At 37.1% G+C, this 17,690-nt stretch overlaps 1 protein-coding gene across 1 annotated transcript in view; it reads left to right on the forward strand.

The window, feature by feature from the left end:
- The window catches only part of LOC131432399 (uncharacterized), a 17,961-nt gene continuing 271 nt past the window's right edge, over positions 1 to 17,690 (forward strand). Inside the window, exons 1-3 of the mRNA XM_058598640.1 lie at positions 1 to 161; positions 16,991 to 17,201; positions 17,258 to 17,680. Of these exons, the coding sequence (XP_058454623.1) occupies positions 17,024 to 17,201; positions 17,258 to 17,680 (601 nt within the window). The 5' untranslated portion in view covers positions 1 to 161; positions 16,991 to 17,023. The remainder of the gene's footprint in view (positions 162 to 16,990; positions 17,202 to 17,257; positions 17,681 to 17,690) is intronic.

Raw genomic sequence — 17,690 nt, forward strand, 5'->3', positions numbered from 1 at the left:
CGCAAGCAAGACAGATCGCGGTGCTCGGAAAGTGATCGCGTACCAATTTCGTGTGTGTTGATGTGCGATTGTTTGCAGTGATCATAGAGGTTGCATAGATTTTTTGTCCACGAGAAACTGCCGTCCAGGGGATGTGAGGAGCGAGGAGTGCCACCAACAATGTAAATAGACTTTAATGAAATGAGTAAGATTGGACTGCAATGAAAGTAGCCGTAGCGGCAGCAGTGACCAACTAATCCAAATGGTTGACTTCAAGGTCATCTATTCGTTCACGGTCATCGAGTTGAGGATCTAGCTCTACTTCAAATGATAAATATTGCAATGCAAACCAAATAGAAACAGTTGTGATGCTGTGGTTCATGTTATGCGAAGAGATTCATTCGATCAGTTTTTAAAATGGAAAATCGCGGTGTAAGAACGTGAATATCTCGTAAAGGCATTTGAAGGAAATGCACTCCGAACTTTTTGGTTCTATCTGGAAACTCTGATACAATTTCCACTGCAAATTTAATTAAAAAAATTGATGGTTTTACCATCAAATTATTGTCAAATCTGCAATATTCAATAGTTTCGATCGTTTTCACTTTAGTTGCAAAGTGTTTTTAATTTCTTTAAACTTTTCATTTTTGACTTTTTTTTTCATAATTACGTTTATTTCATAGGCAATATACATAAGTTTTTCTTCGCCGTGGCATCCACAATACATAGTAGTTTAAACCTAATACATTTCGAATATCATATTAGTATGTTGGTACTCATTAGTTAATCTAAACACTGTTTTTATCAAGCGAGTTGCTATTTTAAATTACATTATATAAAATACATTTATTTTGTACATGATCTTATAACTATTTCAGGTTTGTTTGTATCAGTTCACCACTTATATTCAATATCCTATAGTTGGCTATTGGTTGAACTCATGGAAGAGAAAACAGTCTAACATAAAATAAAATTTAAATTGGAACTCCAATGGATTTAATGAAATGATAAAGAAGTTTCATGTATGGAAGGTCACGACAAGCAAGAATGTCGCGAACTGGGACATTGGATAGTCTACCTTGGGTACGCAAGGAATTTATTAGTTGAGATATGACATCACGAAATTCCACGCATGTCCAAACAACATGGTCAATATCGCGGTAACCTTTGCCACAAGCACAATGATTAGTCTTGGAAAGTCCAATTCGAAGGAGATGTGCATCTAACGTGTAGTGATTGGACATGAGTCTGGACATCACACGAATGAAATCTCTACTCACATCCAGTCCCCTGAACCATGCCTTTGTCGATATTTTAGGAATAATTGAGTGCATCCACCGACCCAGATCATCTTTATCCCAAGAAGCTTGCCAGCTGGCAAGTGTTCTTTGGCGAGACGCGCTATAGAATTCGTTGAAAGCAATCGGTCTCTCATAAATTTCACCCTCAATAGCACCACGTTTGGCTAAAATATCGGCTCTTTCATTGCCTGGAATGGAGCAATGAGCCGGAACCCAAACTATTGTGATTAGATAATTATTATTCAATATGTCGTTCAGACACTGTTTTATTTTACCCAAGAAAAAAGGTTCATTTTTGCAAGCAGCGTTTGAGCGAATAGCTTCAATTGCACTCAGACTATCTGTGAAAAGAAAATAATGGTTTGGAGATAATGTAACGATTACACTCAAACTATAATGAACTGCTGCTAACTCTGCTATATAAACAGATGCAGGTTCTTGAAGCTTAAATGAGACCGAAACATTATTGTTGAATATACCAAACCCAGTAGCCTCTTCAATTCGTGATCCGTCCGTGTAAAATATTTTCTCAGAGTCAATATGCCTGAACTTACTTGTAAATATTTTTGGGATTTCCATCGAGCGTAGGTGTTCTGGGATTCCACGCACTTCGCGCTGCATGGATGTGTCGAAAAATAAAGTTGAGTCAGGGACATTTAGGGGGCTGACACGGATAGGAATATATCTTGATGGGTTGATTTCCTGTGACATATGGTTAAAATATACTGTCATGAATCTTGTTTGAGATTGAAGCTCAACTAGCCTTTCGAAGTTATTAATAACCAGGGGATTCAGTACCTCACATCTTATTAGCAGTCGCGATGAAAGCTCCCAAAAACGATCTTTCAATGGAAGAACTCCCGCCAGAACTTCAAGACTCATTGTATGTGTCGAATGCATGCACCCTAAAGCAATTCGCAAACAACGATATTGAATTCGCTCTAATTTGATGATATGAGAGTTTGCAGCGGAACGAAAGCAAACGCATCCATATTCCATCACTGAAAGTATTGTTGTCTGATACAATTTTATTAGATCTTCCGGATGAGCACCCCACCAAGATCCTGTTATTGTTCGAAGAAAATTTACTCTTTGTTGGCATTTTGTTATCAGAAACCTAATGTGTCCTCCCCACGTGCATTTGGAATCAAACCACACCCCAAGGTATTTGAAAATCAAAACCTGTTGAATCATTCTTCCCATCATATGAAGCTGAAGCTGCACGGGATCATGCTTTCTTGAAAAGACGACCAGCTCTGTTTTCTCCGCAGAGAATTCGATACCCAGATGAACAGCCCAAACGGACAAGTTATCTAAGGTATCTTGTAATGGTTTATGCAGATCAATAGCTTTGGGTCCAGTAACTGAAACCACGCCATCATCTGCCAATTGTCTTAGTGTACATGGGGTTACTAGACAGCTGTCAATGTCATTCACGTAAAAATTATAGAGGAGCGGACTGAGGCATGAGCCTTGCGGGAGACCCATGTAACTAATTCTGATTGTTGCCAAATCGCCATGTGAAAAATGCATGCGTTTCTCTGACAAAAGGTTGTGCAAATAATTATTTATAACCGCTGGGAGTCCATGTTGGTGGAGCTTGTCTGAAAGAACATCAATGGAAACTGAATCAAATGCTCCTTTAATGTCTAAAAATACAGATGCCATTTGTTGCTTTTGAGCGAGGGCAATTTGGATGTCAGACGAAAGTAATGCAAGGCAGTCATTCGTCCCTTTATTTCTACGGAAGCCAAACTGAGTATCAGACAACAACCCGTTCATCTCGACCCAAGTGTCGAGACGTCGTAGAATAATTTTTTTGAACAATTTTCTGATGCAGGACAACATCGCAATGGGTCTATATGAGTTGTGATTGGAAGCTGGTTTCCCCGGCTTTTGAATGGCGATAACTTTCACTTGCCTCCAGTCAGGTGGAACAATATTTTGCTCAAGAAACTTGTTAAATAATTTCAACAAACGTCTTTTTGCAAGGTCGGGCAGATTCTTCACCAAGTTGAATTTAATTCTGTCCAACCCAGGAGCGTTATTGTTACAAGACATGAGTGCTATGGAAAAATCCATCATTGAAAAGGGGCTATCAATGGTACCATTATTTGGAAAAGATTCCCTTATAATGCTATGCGTAGGAACAGAATCTGGACAAACTTTCCTCGCAAAATCAAATATCCATCGGTTCGAGTATTCCTCACTCTCATTTCCTATGTTACGATTCCTCATTCGTCTGGCCGTATTCCAAAGAGTGCTCATTGAGGTTTTTCTTGACAAACCTTCGACAAAATGTCTCCAATAGCTACATTTCTTGGCCCGAAGTGTGTTCTTGTACTTGGTTTCTAAAGTCAAGAAATTTTCAAAATTCTGAGGAGTTCCTCCTTCTCGTTTTAAAAAACGTCTTGAAAGCATTTTGTTTCGCGTGTTTAGCATCTGAGCACTCTTTGTCCCACCAAGGGTTTGGAGGCCTTCTGTTAGACGATGTACCAAGAAATCGTTTGGTTTGGGCTTGTTCTGCGGCCTCCAGAATCGAACAAACGAGGAAGTCATATTCTTCAAGTGGGGAGAGCTCTTCCATTGAAGTTAAGACACTTGAAATACTACTTTGGTATTTAATCCAGTCAATATTTTTTGTCAAATCATATGGAATATTAACTGAATTAGCAATGCCTTTGTTACTGCTAATTGAGATGATGATTGGTAAATGATCGCTACCATGTAAATCAGGAAATACTTTCCAGGTGCAATCTAGTCGAATTGAAGTCGAACAAAGAGATAAATCTAATGCACTTGGACGTGCAGGAGGTCTTGGGATCCGTGTCATGCTACCCATATTTAGTACCGTCATGCTAAAATTGTCGCAAATATTATATATTAGAGATGATCTGCTATCATTGTAAACGGAACCCCACATCATTCCGTGCGAATTGAAATCTCCTAAAATCAAACGTGGAGCAGGAAGGGCTTCGACAAAACTTTTCATTTTTGACTTATTCATTTCAATATATTAATATAATCATGATACAATCAGGGGATGAAATATTCGCCAATACTCCTCAAGAAATTTCCTGATCTACAAATTAAAATATCCTAAAGATCATTTCAGAAGGTCTCTGATTCTTCGAAACCGGCAGTTGGATCCTGGAAAATTCCATAAAATTTGTATTGGATTTTAAAAGTTTTTATTTGGAGCTAAGTTTTCTAAATTAGGTCCAGTCATAATTTATAAATTGAAGTGAAATTATTTTAGGAATTTTGACCACTATTTCCGGTACTTCCAGAACCAGAACTAAGAACCAATATAGCTGAAGTCGGTTCGTTTGGCAATCAACCTGCGATATCCTAAATTTGAAGATTTTTTAATTCAAAATAGAAGATTTCTAATGTTTTTTTGTTATCGTTACATGGAGTGATGGTTTGAAATTTTAATCACTAATCTCTGTATAATTCCTTCTGTAAATGTATGCAACCACAATTTCCGGTACTTTCAGAAACGAAAATCGGGTATCGGTGAAGCCATTATCGCTTTATTTGACCACAAAATTAACAATATTTGCAAATGAGAACAGTTTTTAACACAATTTAGAAGATTTTTGTATGACTATTAACAAAGAATTAGTCGTAAGTCGTTTTTTTTCGTAAGACTATTTTATTCTTTAGTGTAATCTACTTCTAGAGCAATACACTTGACCCATCGGTCCTCCAATATGGTGATGCCATTTAAAAAAAAAGATTTGTCAAGACCTTCAAAATAGGCTTTCGTTTCTGCAATGACTTCAGCATTCGACGAAAATTTCTTTCCCTGGAGAATAATTGGAATAATTGGAAATATATAATAGTCGCTGCAGGCCAGGTCTGGAGAATACGGGGGATGGTGAACATATCCGTACCGCAAATCATTCAATTTCACCGTTGCTGTTTATTCAGAACAAACTCGCCTTTTTCCATAACTTGATGAAAACTAGAACTGGTCTGACACGATCAGCTGTTATTCAAACACTAGTGGAAAGATTGTCATGAAATTTGGTATTGGGCCATCAAGAGGTGTGTTCTCAACAAAAATATACACGGCTCTAATCTATTCATGTCTTTTCTGTGACAGGGCCGGGACTTTTCATTCCATGGGGTATGTTGTACAAAAAAAAACTGTTTTAATCTACCTAGTGGTGTAACGATGCCTTTCTCATATTACTTATATTTCCAAAAATATCACTAGAAGATTCTGTGAAGAATTTTTTTTTCAATCTTGAATGAAATAAGAAACTTTTCGTTGGGTATAAACTAACGTAGCCTTTTCAATTTGTAAACAGTTATATCAAGTCAATAAGAATTTTTCTTTATTTTGAATCGTCGCACTAAAGGATTAAACACACTTTATCCTATTGTACTGGAACTGGAATTCGGACCCGGATCAAATCATCACTGATAAAATTGAGTGAGTCTCGTTTTAAACTTTTTGACTACTACTTCCGGTATTTCTGGAACCGGGAACTTGGAACCAGTATAGCCGAAGTCGGCTCGTTTAGAAAGTAATTAATATAGCCTACAAATTGAATAAGTTTTAAACCAAATCTAGTTAAATTATACCCTTTTTTGTATCGTCGCTCTAATTGATGGTGTGAAATTCAATAGCAACCTCTGGGACTGGGCGAGATTTTTTATTTTATGAGTGACAATATTTGACACATACTCACACACATACACACACACACACAGGCACATACATTGCTCTGCTCGATGAACTGTGTCGAATAATATAGATCCTTTGGGCCAATTTTCACTAGTAAATTTTTCAAGAGATTTCATAAACTTTCTATATGAGAAAGGTTTTAAGTGTACTTTTATAGAAAAGGATAGTTATCATGATCTTGTAATAACACAAACAAGTAGATACAAAATGAATAAAAGAATTAAAAGTTTACATTTTTTCACATGAAAAATGTCAATTTTAATGTGATAACCCTGCACGCTATACGTAATTGAACAAAGCACGCTGCGAACGGAGCAAAGCCGCACGTACCGTCGCGTACTAGTTTTGCATCGACATTTTGAATGACGATTTGAATGTTTTGACACTCATCGCCCTATAATTTCGGAACCGGAAGTCGGATCAGGATAAAATTGCACAGCATATTTAAAGACTATGAGAGCTTAAATTTGAATCATAATTCGTGAATATCGGCTTAACCGTTGCTGAGAAATCGAATTGAGTTCCGTTTTTGGAGATTTCCTTCTCTATTATCGATGCTTTTTGAAGCGGAAACCGGGGACTAGTAGTCCCAAAGTAGTTTTATGTATTCACTAACTAACAAGATCTGCCAACTAGATGAATTTAGCAGTAAGTTTTATACAAATGTGCACATCGTTTCGCCATCACTTGTGAAAAAATACTCATGAAATTGTAAATTTTCACTAATCGCACTGTAATACCGGAACCGATACTTTTTAAAGAATTTTAAAACCTTTTATTTGCTTCTTAGTTTATGAAAATTGTCTAAGAAATATCCGAGAAAATTGAGTGCGCATTTTTCATAGATTTGCATATATTTCCTTGTAATTCCGGAACCGGAAGTCGGATCCCAATGAAATTCAAGAAAATTGTATAAGACCTTCCATTTAAATCTAAGTTTGTAAAAATCGGTTGAGCCATCTCTGAGAAAATTGAGTACCATTAGTTGTCACATACACACATACATACATACAAACACACGCACAGACAGTTTGTAATCTCGTCGAACTGAGTCGAATGGTATATGACACTCGGCCCTCCGGGCCTCGGTTGTAAAGTCGGTTTTCCCAGCGATTGCATAGCCTTTCTATATGAGAAAGGCAAAAGTACAGAATATTTGTAAAAAATTTCGAGGATCAGTTGTCTGAGTTCAACAAGTTCCAACTTTTTTTTTAAAATCTCACAAATAGCTGATTATTTAACACTTAAGTAGCTTATGGCAATATCTATCCATTAAGCTATAGATTGTTAGAACCTGCCCACTACTAAAAAAACTATCGCTATATTTCTGCTCGCGACTTTTTCTCCGTACCAAAATAATAACTATTTTGAACGATTCATAACAAAATGTTTTCACTCTTCTACTCTTCTACTCTTCTACTCTTCTACTCTTCTACTCTTCTACTCTTCTACTCTTCTACTCTTCTACTCTTCTACTCTTCTACTCTTCTACTCTTCTACTCTTCTACTCTTCTACTCTTCTACTCTTCTACTCTTATACTCTTCTACTCTTCTACTCTTCTACTCTTCTACTCTTCTACTCTTCTACTCTTCTACTCTTCTACTCTTCTACTCTTCTACTCTTCTACTCTTCTACTCTTCTACTCTTCTACTCTTCTACTCTTCTACTCTTCTACTCTTCTACTCTTCTACTCTTCTACTCTTCTACTCTTCTACTCTTCTACTCTTCTACTCTTCTACTCTTCTACTCTTCTACTCTTCTACTCTTCTACTCTTCTACTCTTCTACTCTTCTACTCTTCTACTCTTCTACTCTTCTACTCTTCTACTCTTCTACTCTTCTACTCTTCTACTCTTCTACTCTTCTACTCTTCTACTCTTCTACTCTTCTACTCTTCTACTCTTCTACTCTTCTACTCTTCTACTCTTCTACTCTTCTACTCTTCTACTCTTCTACTCTTCTACTCTTCTACTCTTCTACTCTTCTATTGTTCCACTATTCCACTTTACTACTTTTCTACTCTTTACTATCTATTTCATAACATCATCATCGATCGACATTCCGCTTTATGAGCGTCAAACTGCATACCAAATAACCGCTAGCAATTCCAAAATGAACTCACAAGAATGCCAATATCAACGACATTTAAACGGCTTTCCATAGCAAATTTTTATTTCCATCCTTTACCGCAACAAGGCCACCAGAATCAGTCGCAAAGCTGCAGACCGGTCTCTGAAACGAGTAGTCAGTCTGAACCAAGAATTTTTCCCACCTTCCCACCGTGCCAAGCATTCGATGTCGGCAGTAGCAAACTGAACGATTCATCAGGTTAGGTGTGAGTGACCGATGCACCTGCATCGTCTAGTAATTAATTCACCATCACGATTCGATAAATCATTCATTTACTGCTTCTGCACACTATTGTTGCATAATACCAAAAGAGTTCCGGAATCAGCAGATTCCAACCAGCTGTTACGGTCGATCTGCTCCAGTGAAGAGCCGAAAATATGGGTCAGTATGAAAGTTTCGGTACTCGAAGATCGACGGCGAAGTTAACCAACAATCGTCCAACGCTGATGTTTTCTCGTATTGCATAGAAAACAAGCAATCAACTTACAAACTTCCGCCGAAGCCGGTGTTGTTCTTCTCTGCAACAGTGCCGCAAGTGGGTAAATTTTCGTAGCAGCAGCAGCAGCAATGGTAGCAACATATGCATTTCGTAGTGAGAGGTTACCGAACCGGTGACTGCACACGACACCGATCGGTTGAAAAATCTTTCTGATAGTTTGAATGGAACTTGGCGGCCTTCATGTTTAAATGTAGAAAATGCAATATGAGCCTATTCATAACATGACAGATGTAGCAGAGGAACCGATTAGAGCTCTTAAAGGAATATCAAACTGTACGAGAAATATTTTCTGCGTTCATTCGACCCACCTCCAAGTTGAATCCTTGTCCTGTCTGTTATGACTTTCTGCTTAGTAATCAATTATATTGATGCCTACCAAAGTGCGATTCCCGATTCCAGTAATGCGGATGAGATCAACGAATGTCCAGAAAGTTCTAGCTTTTACCAAACATTACTTTTTAGAGCGGTTAGTGAAATGAACAAAATCGATTTAAGAAGAAAAATTAATTATATTTATTTCCACTATTTAAAAAAAATCTTTACTAAGGAGTGTATCGAAAATAAGCTATCCACAAATTTTCTTTCAAATTATTATAAAAAACGATATTTTATTCAAACTAAAAATTGATTCTTTATTGTACCAGATAAAACTTGAGCATAATGAAGTTATTCCTTCGCGAATTTTCGAACTTTTGATCGAACGATCTTCGTCACGTTCCGGACAAGTGTTGTATCGCATTTTTTGGACGCTTGAGCCCAATTTTTTTAAACTCCTGTATGTTCCCAGCTGCCTAACCAGTTTTCTTGAAGACCCTCTTCACGATTGCTCAGTAACGTTCGATGGGTCGAAGCTGAGGCCAATTTAGTGGATTGATATTTTTCTCAACGAAATTTATACCCTTTTCCGCAAGCCAATTGAGAGTGGTTTTGGCATAGTGAGCCGACACTAAATCCGGCCAAAACAGTGGAGGTGTACTATCCTTTTTATATGAAGGCTCTTCTGGAAACACTCAGATCGATAGATTTCGGCATTTATAGTTCCAGTAGTGTAAAAAATGGTTGACTTCAAACCACAGGAACATATTGATTGTCATCTCCACTTGAATCGACCTGTCCGCATCGCTCACATCCTCCCCAAAGACGACAGTAAAGTATATTGGACCTGGAAGGGTTTTTGAGTCCTCCTTTACATAAGTCTCATCGTCCATCAAAACGCATGAATCCGAACACTGCAAAAGACGCGAGCACAATTTCCGGGTCCTTGTTGCTGCTCGCTTCTTCTGTTCTACGCTTTGTTTCGAGATTTTCTGCTTCTTGTAGTTCTTCAGGTGATTTCGCCTCTTGATACGCTGGATCATTCCGACACTCGTTCCTGCTTCTTTTCAACACACTGTTACCCTCGATGCCATATTGGAAAATATTGAAGAACAATTCATTTCAAGATTAATTGAAACATCAATATGATTAAAATCGTCTGAAAAGGTGTATGAATGTTTGACAACTTTCTTGTATATATTTTAAACACCCGCCCGATCATATTCATTGAAAAGAATAGATTGTTAGTTTCATAGAAATTTATGTGCAATCATCAAAACACGTACATTCAAAGGCGCTTGAAAATTTCAGGCGTACGAAGACATGTTTCACCATAAAAATGCAGTTCGTTGTCGATTTTCTATTTACTAAAACATGAAAGATCAATTCTACAATATGTAGTATTACCATTTATTTATGTGCAGAATATTTTTAAAGTTCCATGTTTGTGTTACGAGCAGTTGTTTTGAAAATCAAATGTGAAACTTATTCATTAGAAATTATGTTTGCTATGTTTTTGTAAACATCAGTTCAATTCTTGTTTACATTACATGGTAGTTCCCATGAGTTTCACAATTGTTTTTTCGCTGATTTAATTGCTGCATTTGTAATAGGATCGATGCATGAGTTTTTGTATCAGTTGCACAATAATTGTGCATAAATGTTCGTGACAACGGAAGAATTTTAAGATATGTTGCACAACACAGAAAAATTGCGCTTTTTCCACAACACAACAGTTACTACAATAGTAATATGAACTAATTTGATAAATTGCACAATCTGTAGAAAAATACAGGACAGCAACTTAACGTGCTACTTGGGAAGCCGTGTGGCATCCGGCGGAATTATTTCAACCAAGAATTGAACAACTGGTTAAACCTTTTGCATGGTCTAACAATTTAGCAAGAACAATAAAAAAATAAAATAAATAGAGCGAGAATTGAACAAAGAAACATTATTAATTCAATTCTCTCACAAGCTTTGGTGTCAATGTGTGGTTTAAAGCAGAGGTGGAAATAAGCCCATTTTGCGCAGGAAAATGTGAATCAAGATTTCCGATTGTGAATCAGAAAACCGAACACCGTGAATTAAAAAATAGGGTGATAAAACTTAAATGGCGTGACAAAACCTAAATTGTGGGAACTGTATATTAACCAGAGTACCAGCAGACCTTATCCATACGAGCTCTTCTTATTGCGACACAAAGTTCTCTTTCTCCGAAGACAACCATGCGCAGGCGAAGAGCATTAGCTGCTCTCAAAAACTCGTTCGCACATTTAAGTATGGCGGCAGAAATGGATGTACAACGCTTCGTTCGTTCTCAGCGCATTTAGCCAAGAACGGATTTCGAGTGCTCCATTTGCATGAGAACAGGTGAAGCAACTTGTACTAATTAAGTCTCCGACAAGCCCCCGATCACAATATAATATTCAGTTTTATAATAAAAATAAACCCTACTTTTTTTTGGCAGTAGTGTTTTCTGAGACTTATTCAATTACTTTCCTTTTCAACACCACCATAAAATTTATTTATAATTATTTGCGTGGTATATAAAAATAATTCAAATATGATTTTTTTTTTATTTAAAAGATATTTTTTTATTCAGGCCTATTTGCGTACAAGCTTTACGTGGCCGATGGAACCGATTTTTTAAATAATTTTTTTTTTAGTTGGATCTCGTTGTCACCCTTTTTCTAGGGGGAGACGAGCTTCCATTTCCCTCCTGCGAGGATTGAAGAGGCACTTCGTTCGTGGTTCGTCTCGTCATCCATTGCCGCACTATCATCCACATATACTGGAATGTTGTACTTATTGTTTTCGTGCTCCAAATAGTGCACAGTGTTATTGTCTTTTGCGAATTGAATTTCATCTAACTCTTTATAAAACTGGATGTAAACAACATTATTCGTCTTATTGGATTGAAGTAAATGCATGATGATCTAGAATTAAATATAGTAATCACGTTAGTAATTTTAATTATATGAAACTACTTTTTAAACCTGATCAGTTGATCAGTAATCCTTGAATCACATCGATCAAGATCAATACTAATCGGCAGGCGCGTAGCCAGAGAAAATTTTCGGGGGGGGTTTTAGAACATGGTGATAAATCAACACATGTACAATTTATATCACAATGTTTCCCATGGGTTATAATTTTTTGTTTCGGGGGGGGGGTTTGAACCCCTAAACCCCCCCCCCCCCTGTGTACGCGCCTGCTAATCGGTGGTGATCTTGAGCTACTATTTTGAAAGAAAATCGCACATGAGCAAAATCAGACATGAGTGCCGATTGATTCACATCTAAAATCGTTGATCCCAATGGGGGGCGTGAAAATTAGTGACAACAGTAATCCTACAGCAATTTTTAACTAATTTAATGGTTTTACCTTTTTTTATATATATATATAAAAAATAGGTATAGAATTCGCTCAAACTTTAGGGCCGAATGACATATACCAATCGATTCAGCTCGACGAACTGAGCAAATGTCCGTGTGTGTGCGTGTGTGTGTGTGTGTATGTGTGTGTGTGTGTGTGTGTATGTGTGTGTGTGTGTGTGTGTGTGTGTATGTGTGTGTGTGTGTGTGTGTGTGTGTGTGTGTGTGTGTGTGTGTGTATGTGTGTTGTCAACTAAGAGGTCGAGATCTCAGAGATGGCTGGACCGATTTTGATCAAACTAGTCGCAAATGAAAGGTCTCCCCGTCACCCAAAACGCTATTGAATGGTTTTGAGATCGGATGTTTATTTTTGGAGTTATACGAAGTTTTATGACAAAATTTTCAGTTTTTTGATAGTATCTGTCACAATTGACCTTGAAAACAGAATATGTTTTCAGACTTAGATTCCGCACGGTAATACCTATCCAACAAGTCATAGATTGTTAAAATCTGTCCATTTTTAACGGAGATATCGAAATTTTCGTGTAAACGACTTTTTCCCCTATTCCAGCAGTAGAAGTTTTGAGCGCTATATACTAAAGAAATGCTTGGGAGCAACGGAAAACACGATTTTTTTTACTGTTACATACAATTGTTTCTAAGTACCAAAAAGACTGTGTACAGCATCCTGTTTCATGGCATTTAGCCTCGGACCGATTTTAGAACGGCTCGTTTTTGGCAACATAATCGTTCGAATATGGCATTTGTAAACCAGATGATATCAGTATTTTCGAGATGAAAGTAATTCCATAATTATATTGATTAAAACTACTTACAGCAATAAATGCTGGAAGAACATAACTTCCATATACCATACGACTCAGTTCGTCGAGATTAGCAAATGCGTGTGTGACAAATAATTTCACTCAATTTTCTCGGAAAATTTCTTTTCTGCAAATTCAGATTCATATGAAAAGTCGTATGCTCCCAAACAAAGTTCCTGAATTATGTTTGGTTCCGACCTCTGGTTCCGGAACTACAGGATGTGAAACGAAATCAAAATTGTGTAACTCATTTTTCTCGTAGATGGCTGAACCGATCTAAGATTCAAATGAAATCTAAGAATCATCTAAGATTCGAATGAAAAGTTTCAAAATTTTATAAAACATCTTCCTTCTCAGTCAGATCCAACTTCCCGTTTCAGCGATACAGGGTGATTAGTATAAAAATTTCTATTTCACATATATTAATCAGGTTTATCGGGTTAGCAGATTTGGATAGTCGATAACCAAATAAACTTTTTTCAGTTTTAGTGGTATTCAGTTTTCGATTCAGAAGGCACCTAAAAATTTAATTCGTGCTATGATTTCTCAAAGATGTCTACACTGATTTTCAAATATTTTGAAACAAATGTAAACTATACAGCTACTCAGGTGAATTTATCTGACTTCGGCCATACCAATTTTAGAATTCCGGTTCCAGTATCAAATCGTTTCTCAAAGCTCAATCGTTTTCTCAAAAAAAGCCTAATCGAATTTCAGAAACAAAAATTAAAATTAAAATAAACTTATAGTCCGATTCAAAATTAATAAATTTTTTTCCAATTATGGCTTCCGATTCTCGAATTACATGATGATGAATTTTTAAAATTCAAACCGAAAAGCTTCAAAGTTGGACTCAAAACTGTTGTAATTTATTCGTCATATGGCCATACGAATCGGTTTTTGTTATGTTGGTTCCTGAATACCGGCTCTGGAAGTGCCTTAAACTCTAAAGTGGAGCTTACTTCGACATATCAAGGCATGTTTAATCGATTATCACACTTTTAGAATCAAATTCGATCCGATTTGCAGTTTCAAAATTACAAAGTAATGAGTGATTAAAATCTCAATGTCATAAAAACTTAAACACCGAAGAATATTCATGAAAAAAACACATGCGGATTGATAAAAAAGGTATCATCTCACTGGTAGGTGGATTAAACACGTTTTTATCAATTTATACGCATGAGGGTGCTCAAATCGGGGAAAATTTTCAATTTGTAACTTTCAGGAATGCTCCTTTAACAGTATTTATCACCAGAGTTGGGAAAAATACCGGTTTCGTTACGGCACGGTTTACGAAGTTTCAACACATGCTCTCCTGTGATACAAACCGTATTCGTTTTCGCGTTTTCGTTTTTTGTTTAATTGCAATAAAATGAATAAAATACTGGATGAAGGTTTTATGAAAATAATCAGATTAGATCGTAATCCAATTGATACTGTTAATTTTACAGTTTACGAAATGCAAAATTAGTAAAAAAATATACCACACCAAATAGTGATTATAGCGACAAAAGATTTTGTTTTACTTCTAGCTATCTAGATTAAACCCAGCTGTTTGACATGAATTTGGTTCAAAGAAGTAATTGGAGCGCAGCATTTGGCGCAGCGTTTCAATGGTGCGTTTGAATTGGCGTAGTAAAATCCTGCACTCCTGTTACTTCTGTGTATGACATTCAAGCAAAATAGGGTAATATTCATCAATTTCATAGCACACTTTCTGATTGGACATGTTTTTCTAATCGTTATAATTATTATTCAGCGCTGCATGTTTGTTAATAATATTAGCTGTTTTTATTGAAGATAATACTCCACCACGACGGTATTACTTAATAAATTTCAAATACATCACAAAACATGGAGTTTTGGTGCGACCGACGAAATAAACTCACTTAACGAGCCTAAAATTATTGATATCTGATAATGCATATCCGCGAAAATTGAGCGGTAATCAGTTTTGACGTTAACGTCTCTTATACCATTACAACGCCGGAACTATAAGTGACAGCCATCTGAACTTCAAACCTGTTTGATGAACACAGAGTAGCATTAAAACTTGAAATATTGATTCCGAATCAGACAGTAATACTGAAAACGATGAATAAATGTCTAAAATTCTAAGTTAAATCAAAATTTATCTTACCTCAAATAATTCGTTGCAGAATTCATGATAATATCTAGAATAAATATGTGATATGAAAAGATAATACTAACTATTTTTATTTACTGTGAATCAAAAGCTTTGCTTATTTCCACCCCTGGTTTAAAGTATATATATAAGACACATGTGTTGCGGGGCAACAGGATTTATTACTTCTTGGGTTAAGCGTAATTTACATCAAGTAAATTTCAGATTACAAATAAGGAGGAGATACTGACTTGACTTTTATTTTTCACTTTCAGAACGCTTGCACTAGTTTTGACGCAACGTAGCTAATTTATATCAAAATGACGATAAATCTAAAAAAATGATTTTCTTTATTTGTTATTTCCTATTTTATCTATGCATTCATGTTAAAAATGAAAGCAAATGAAAAAAAAACTCAGTCGTAAATAAAATCTAATATGTTCTAACCATGTGAAAAATGTTTCTTTGAAAAAAAATTTTTTTTAGAACCATGTTAGTAACACTACCGGATATTGAGCTAACGGAAAATCACTTCGGCAAAGTTTTCAGATATTACCGATTTTCAAAGACGAAAACTCTCTATCTTCTTCCAGTTAAAAAGTTAATTTTTCTATCAGTTATTCCACTCGTGTTGGAACAAGGTCGGAACGTTTTCATAAGACCACGTTTGAATCGTCTACAACTTTGTAGAAGACACCAAGACACATGATAAGGCCGCCAAATAATCAAATGCATAAAATCGCAGTGCAACGCTCCATTCCGATGCGGAACATGACTTTCTGTTCAGACAGTCCTCGCAGACTTCTTATAAGTGTACAAGACGTTTGCATGGTCAGTGCTACGATCGTACGGACAATAAGAATACTTCTAAGTCAGGATTCGAACATGTGACCTTTTATTTTTATCATATCCGGTCGAATGATCGGACTTTGATATCAATTGATATTGAGATGAGACATGAGGCATCATCACATCACTCGGAGGATTAAAACATTTTTTTTCTTTTGGTACATGCGGTTTCAACCTTGCAGTCAATAGCCACAAGTTCTGTATTAAGTAAGAACTTAGCCTTTTACAATTAAAAATATTATAGTTTCTGTTACAAACCCACAAATCAAATTGACGCCTAAAAGTTTGTTGTACTCGTCAAAACCGTCGCCGTTAAACAAGTCAACTTGACCCGCTACGGCAAGCCGATTACTTCGACCCTGAAAACTTTCGGCTAATGTAAGAGGCTGCGTCGATGTTCGGTTGTTGCATCAAGGTGAGTGCGTTTTTTTTCTCCTCCGTTTTGTTATAACTATTTCTCTCGGCGACTTTGCGGTCTCTTACGGCCGACCTCTTCGCAGATTTGTGGCGTTTCGTATGTTTCGATACACCAAATAGGCTCACATGTAACATCGTCCAACTTCGCTCGGAGTACTAAATGGTACATATCTGTGCCACGCTACACGAGCTACAAAAAAAAGCGATTTTGAGAAACAATGTTTAGAAACCCTAATGGCAGTACCGGTGTGGTCACAATACACCCACCTCAAAACTCAACCGGTCTCAATCAAAGGAAGGTTGCATTTGTTGCTGTAATCTAAATGCTGAAAGCATCTTTTGTGTTATACCAAAACGGTAGACTTGTACATGTTTGTATTAAGATGTACAAAAATGTTGATTCGATAGTGAAAAGGCTTTCAAGAAACTCAACGAGAATTATTAAAGGGTAACAATTTTTTCTTAATTCCAGAATAAAACCCGCTGCAAACCATTCAGAGCAACAATGAACCGACGGCATCTAATATTAATCTCGGTAGTGGTTTTAGCGGCTCTTTGCATCGATCCGGTGACGTCTCAGCGAGAGGCCCTCCGCGTATTCAAGAACTGCAGATTTGGAAAACCAGATTTCGATCTGTGCGTGAAAAAAGCATTCAATGCTCTAAGGCCGTATTTCAAAACAGGTACTGTATCTTTACTCTAATCATCAACGTGGGTACTGACTCTCTCGCTTGCTCAGGTCTCCCCGAGTACAACGTGGCTCCGTTCGATCCACATCGGGCTGCCCGCGTGGAGCAACATCGTGGCGACAGAGACGGCCTGGCCGGCTATCGGCTGCTACTTTCGAACGTGTCCGAGTATGGCTGGGCCATATCGGATGTGACCAAGTACAAAACGGACTACAAAAACAATCGGATCATCTATTCGCAGTATTTCCCGGAAAAATCTCTCGACGGGCAGTACGAGTTCGAGTCGAAACTTTTGGGTAATCCGTGGCACACCAAAGGTATCTGGAATCTGACCCTGTACGACTACAGCCAAACGACCACTGTTACCCGGGTGGGTGGTCCGGGAGGGCTGCTGAAGGTACGCGTCGAGATTGACAAAATTGGCGATATGAAGCTACACATCTCGGACCTTTTTCATGGGGCGAAACTAATAGGTGGAGTCGC

The sequence above is a fragment of the Malaya genurostris genome, chromosome 2, assembly GCF_030247185.1.
Source record: "Malaya genurostris strain Urasoe2022 chromosome 2, Malgen_1.1, whole genome shotgun sequence".
NCBI lineage: Eukaryota > Metazoa > Arthropoda > Insecta > Diptera > Culicidae > Malaya > Malaya genurostris.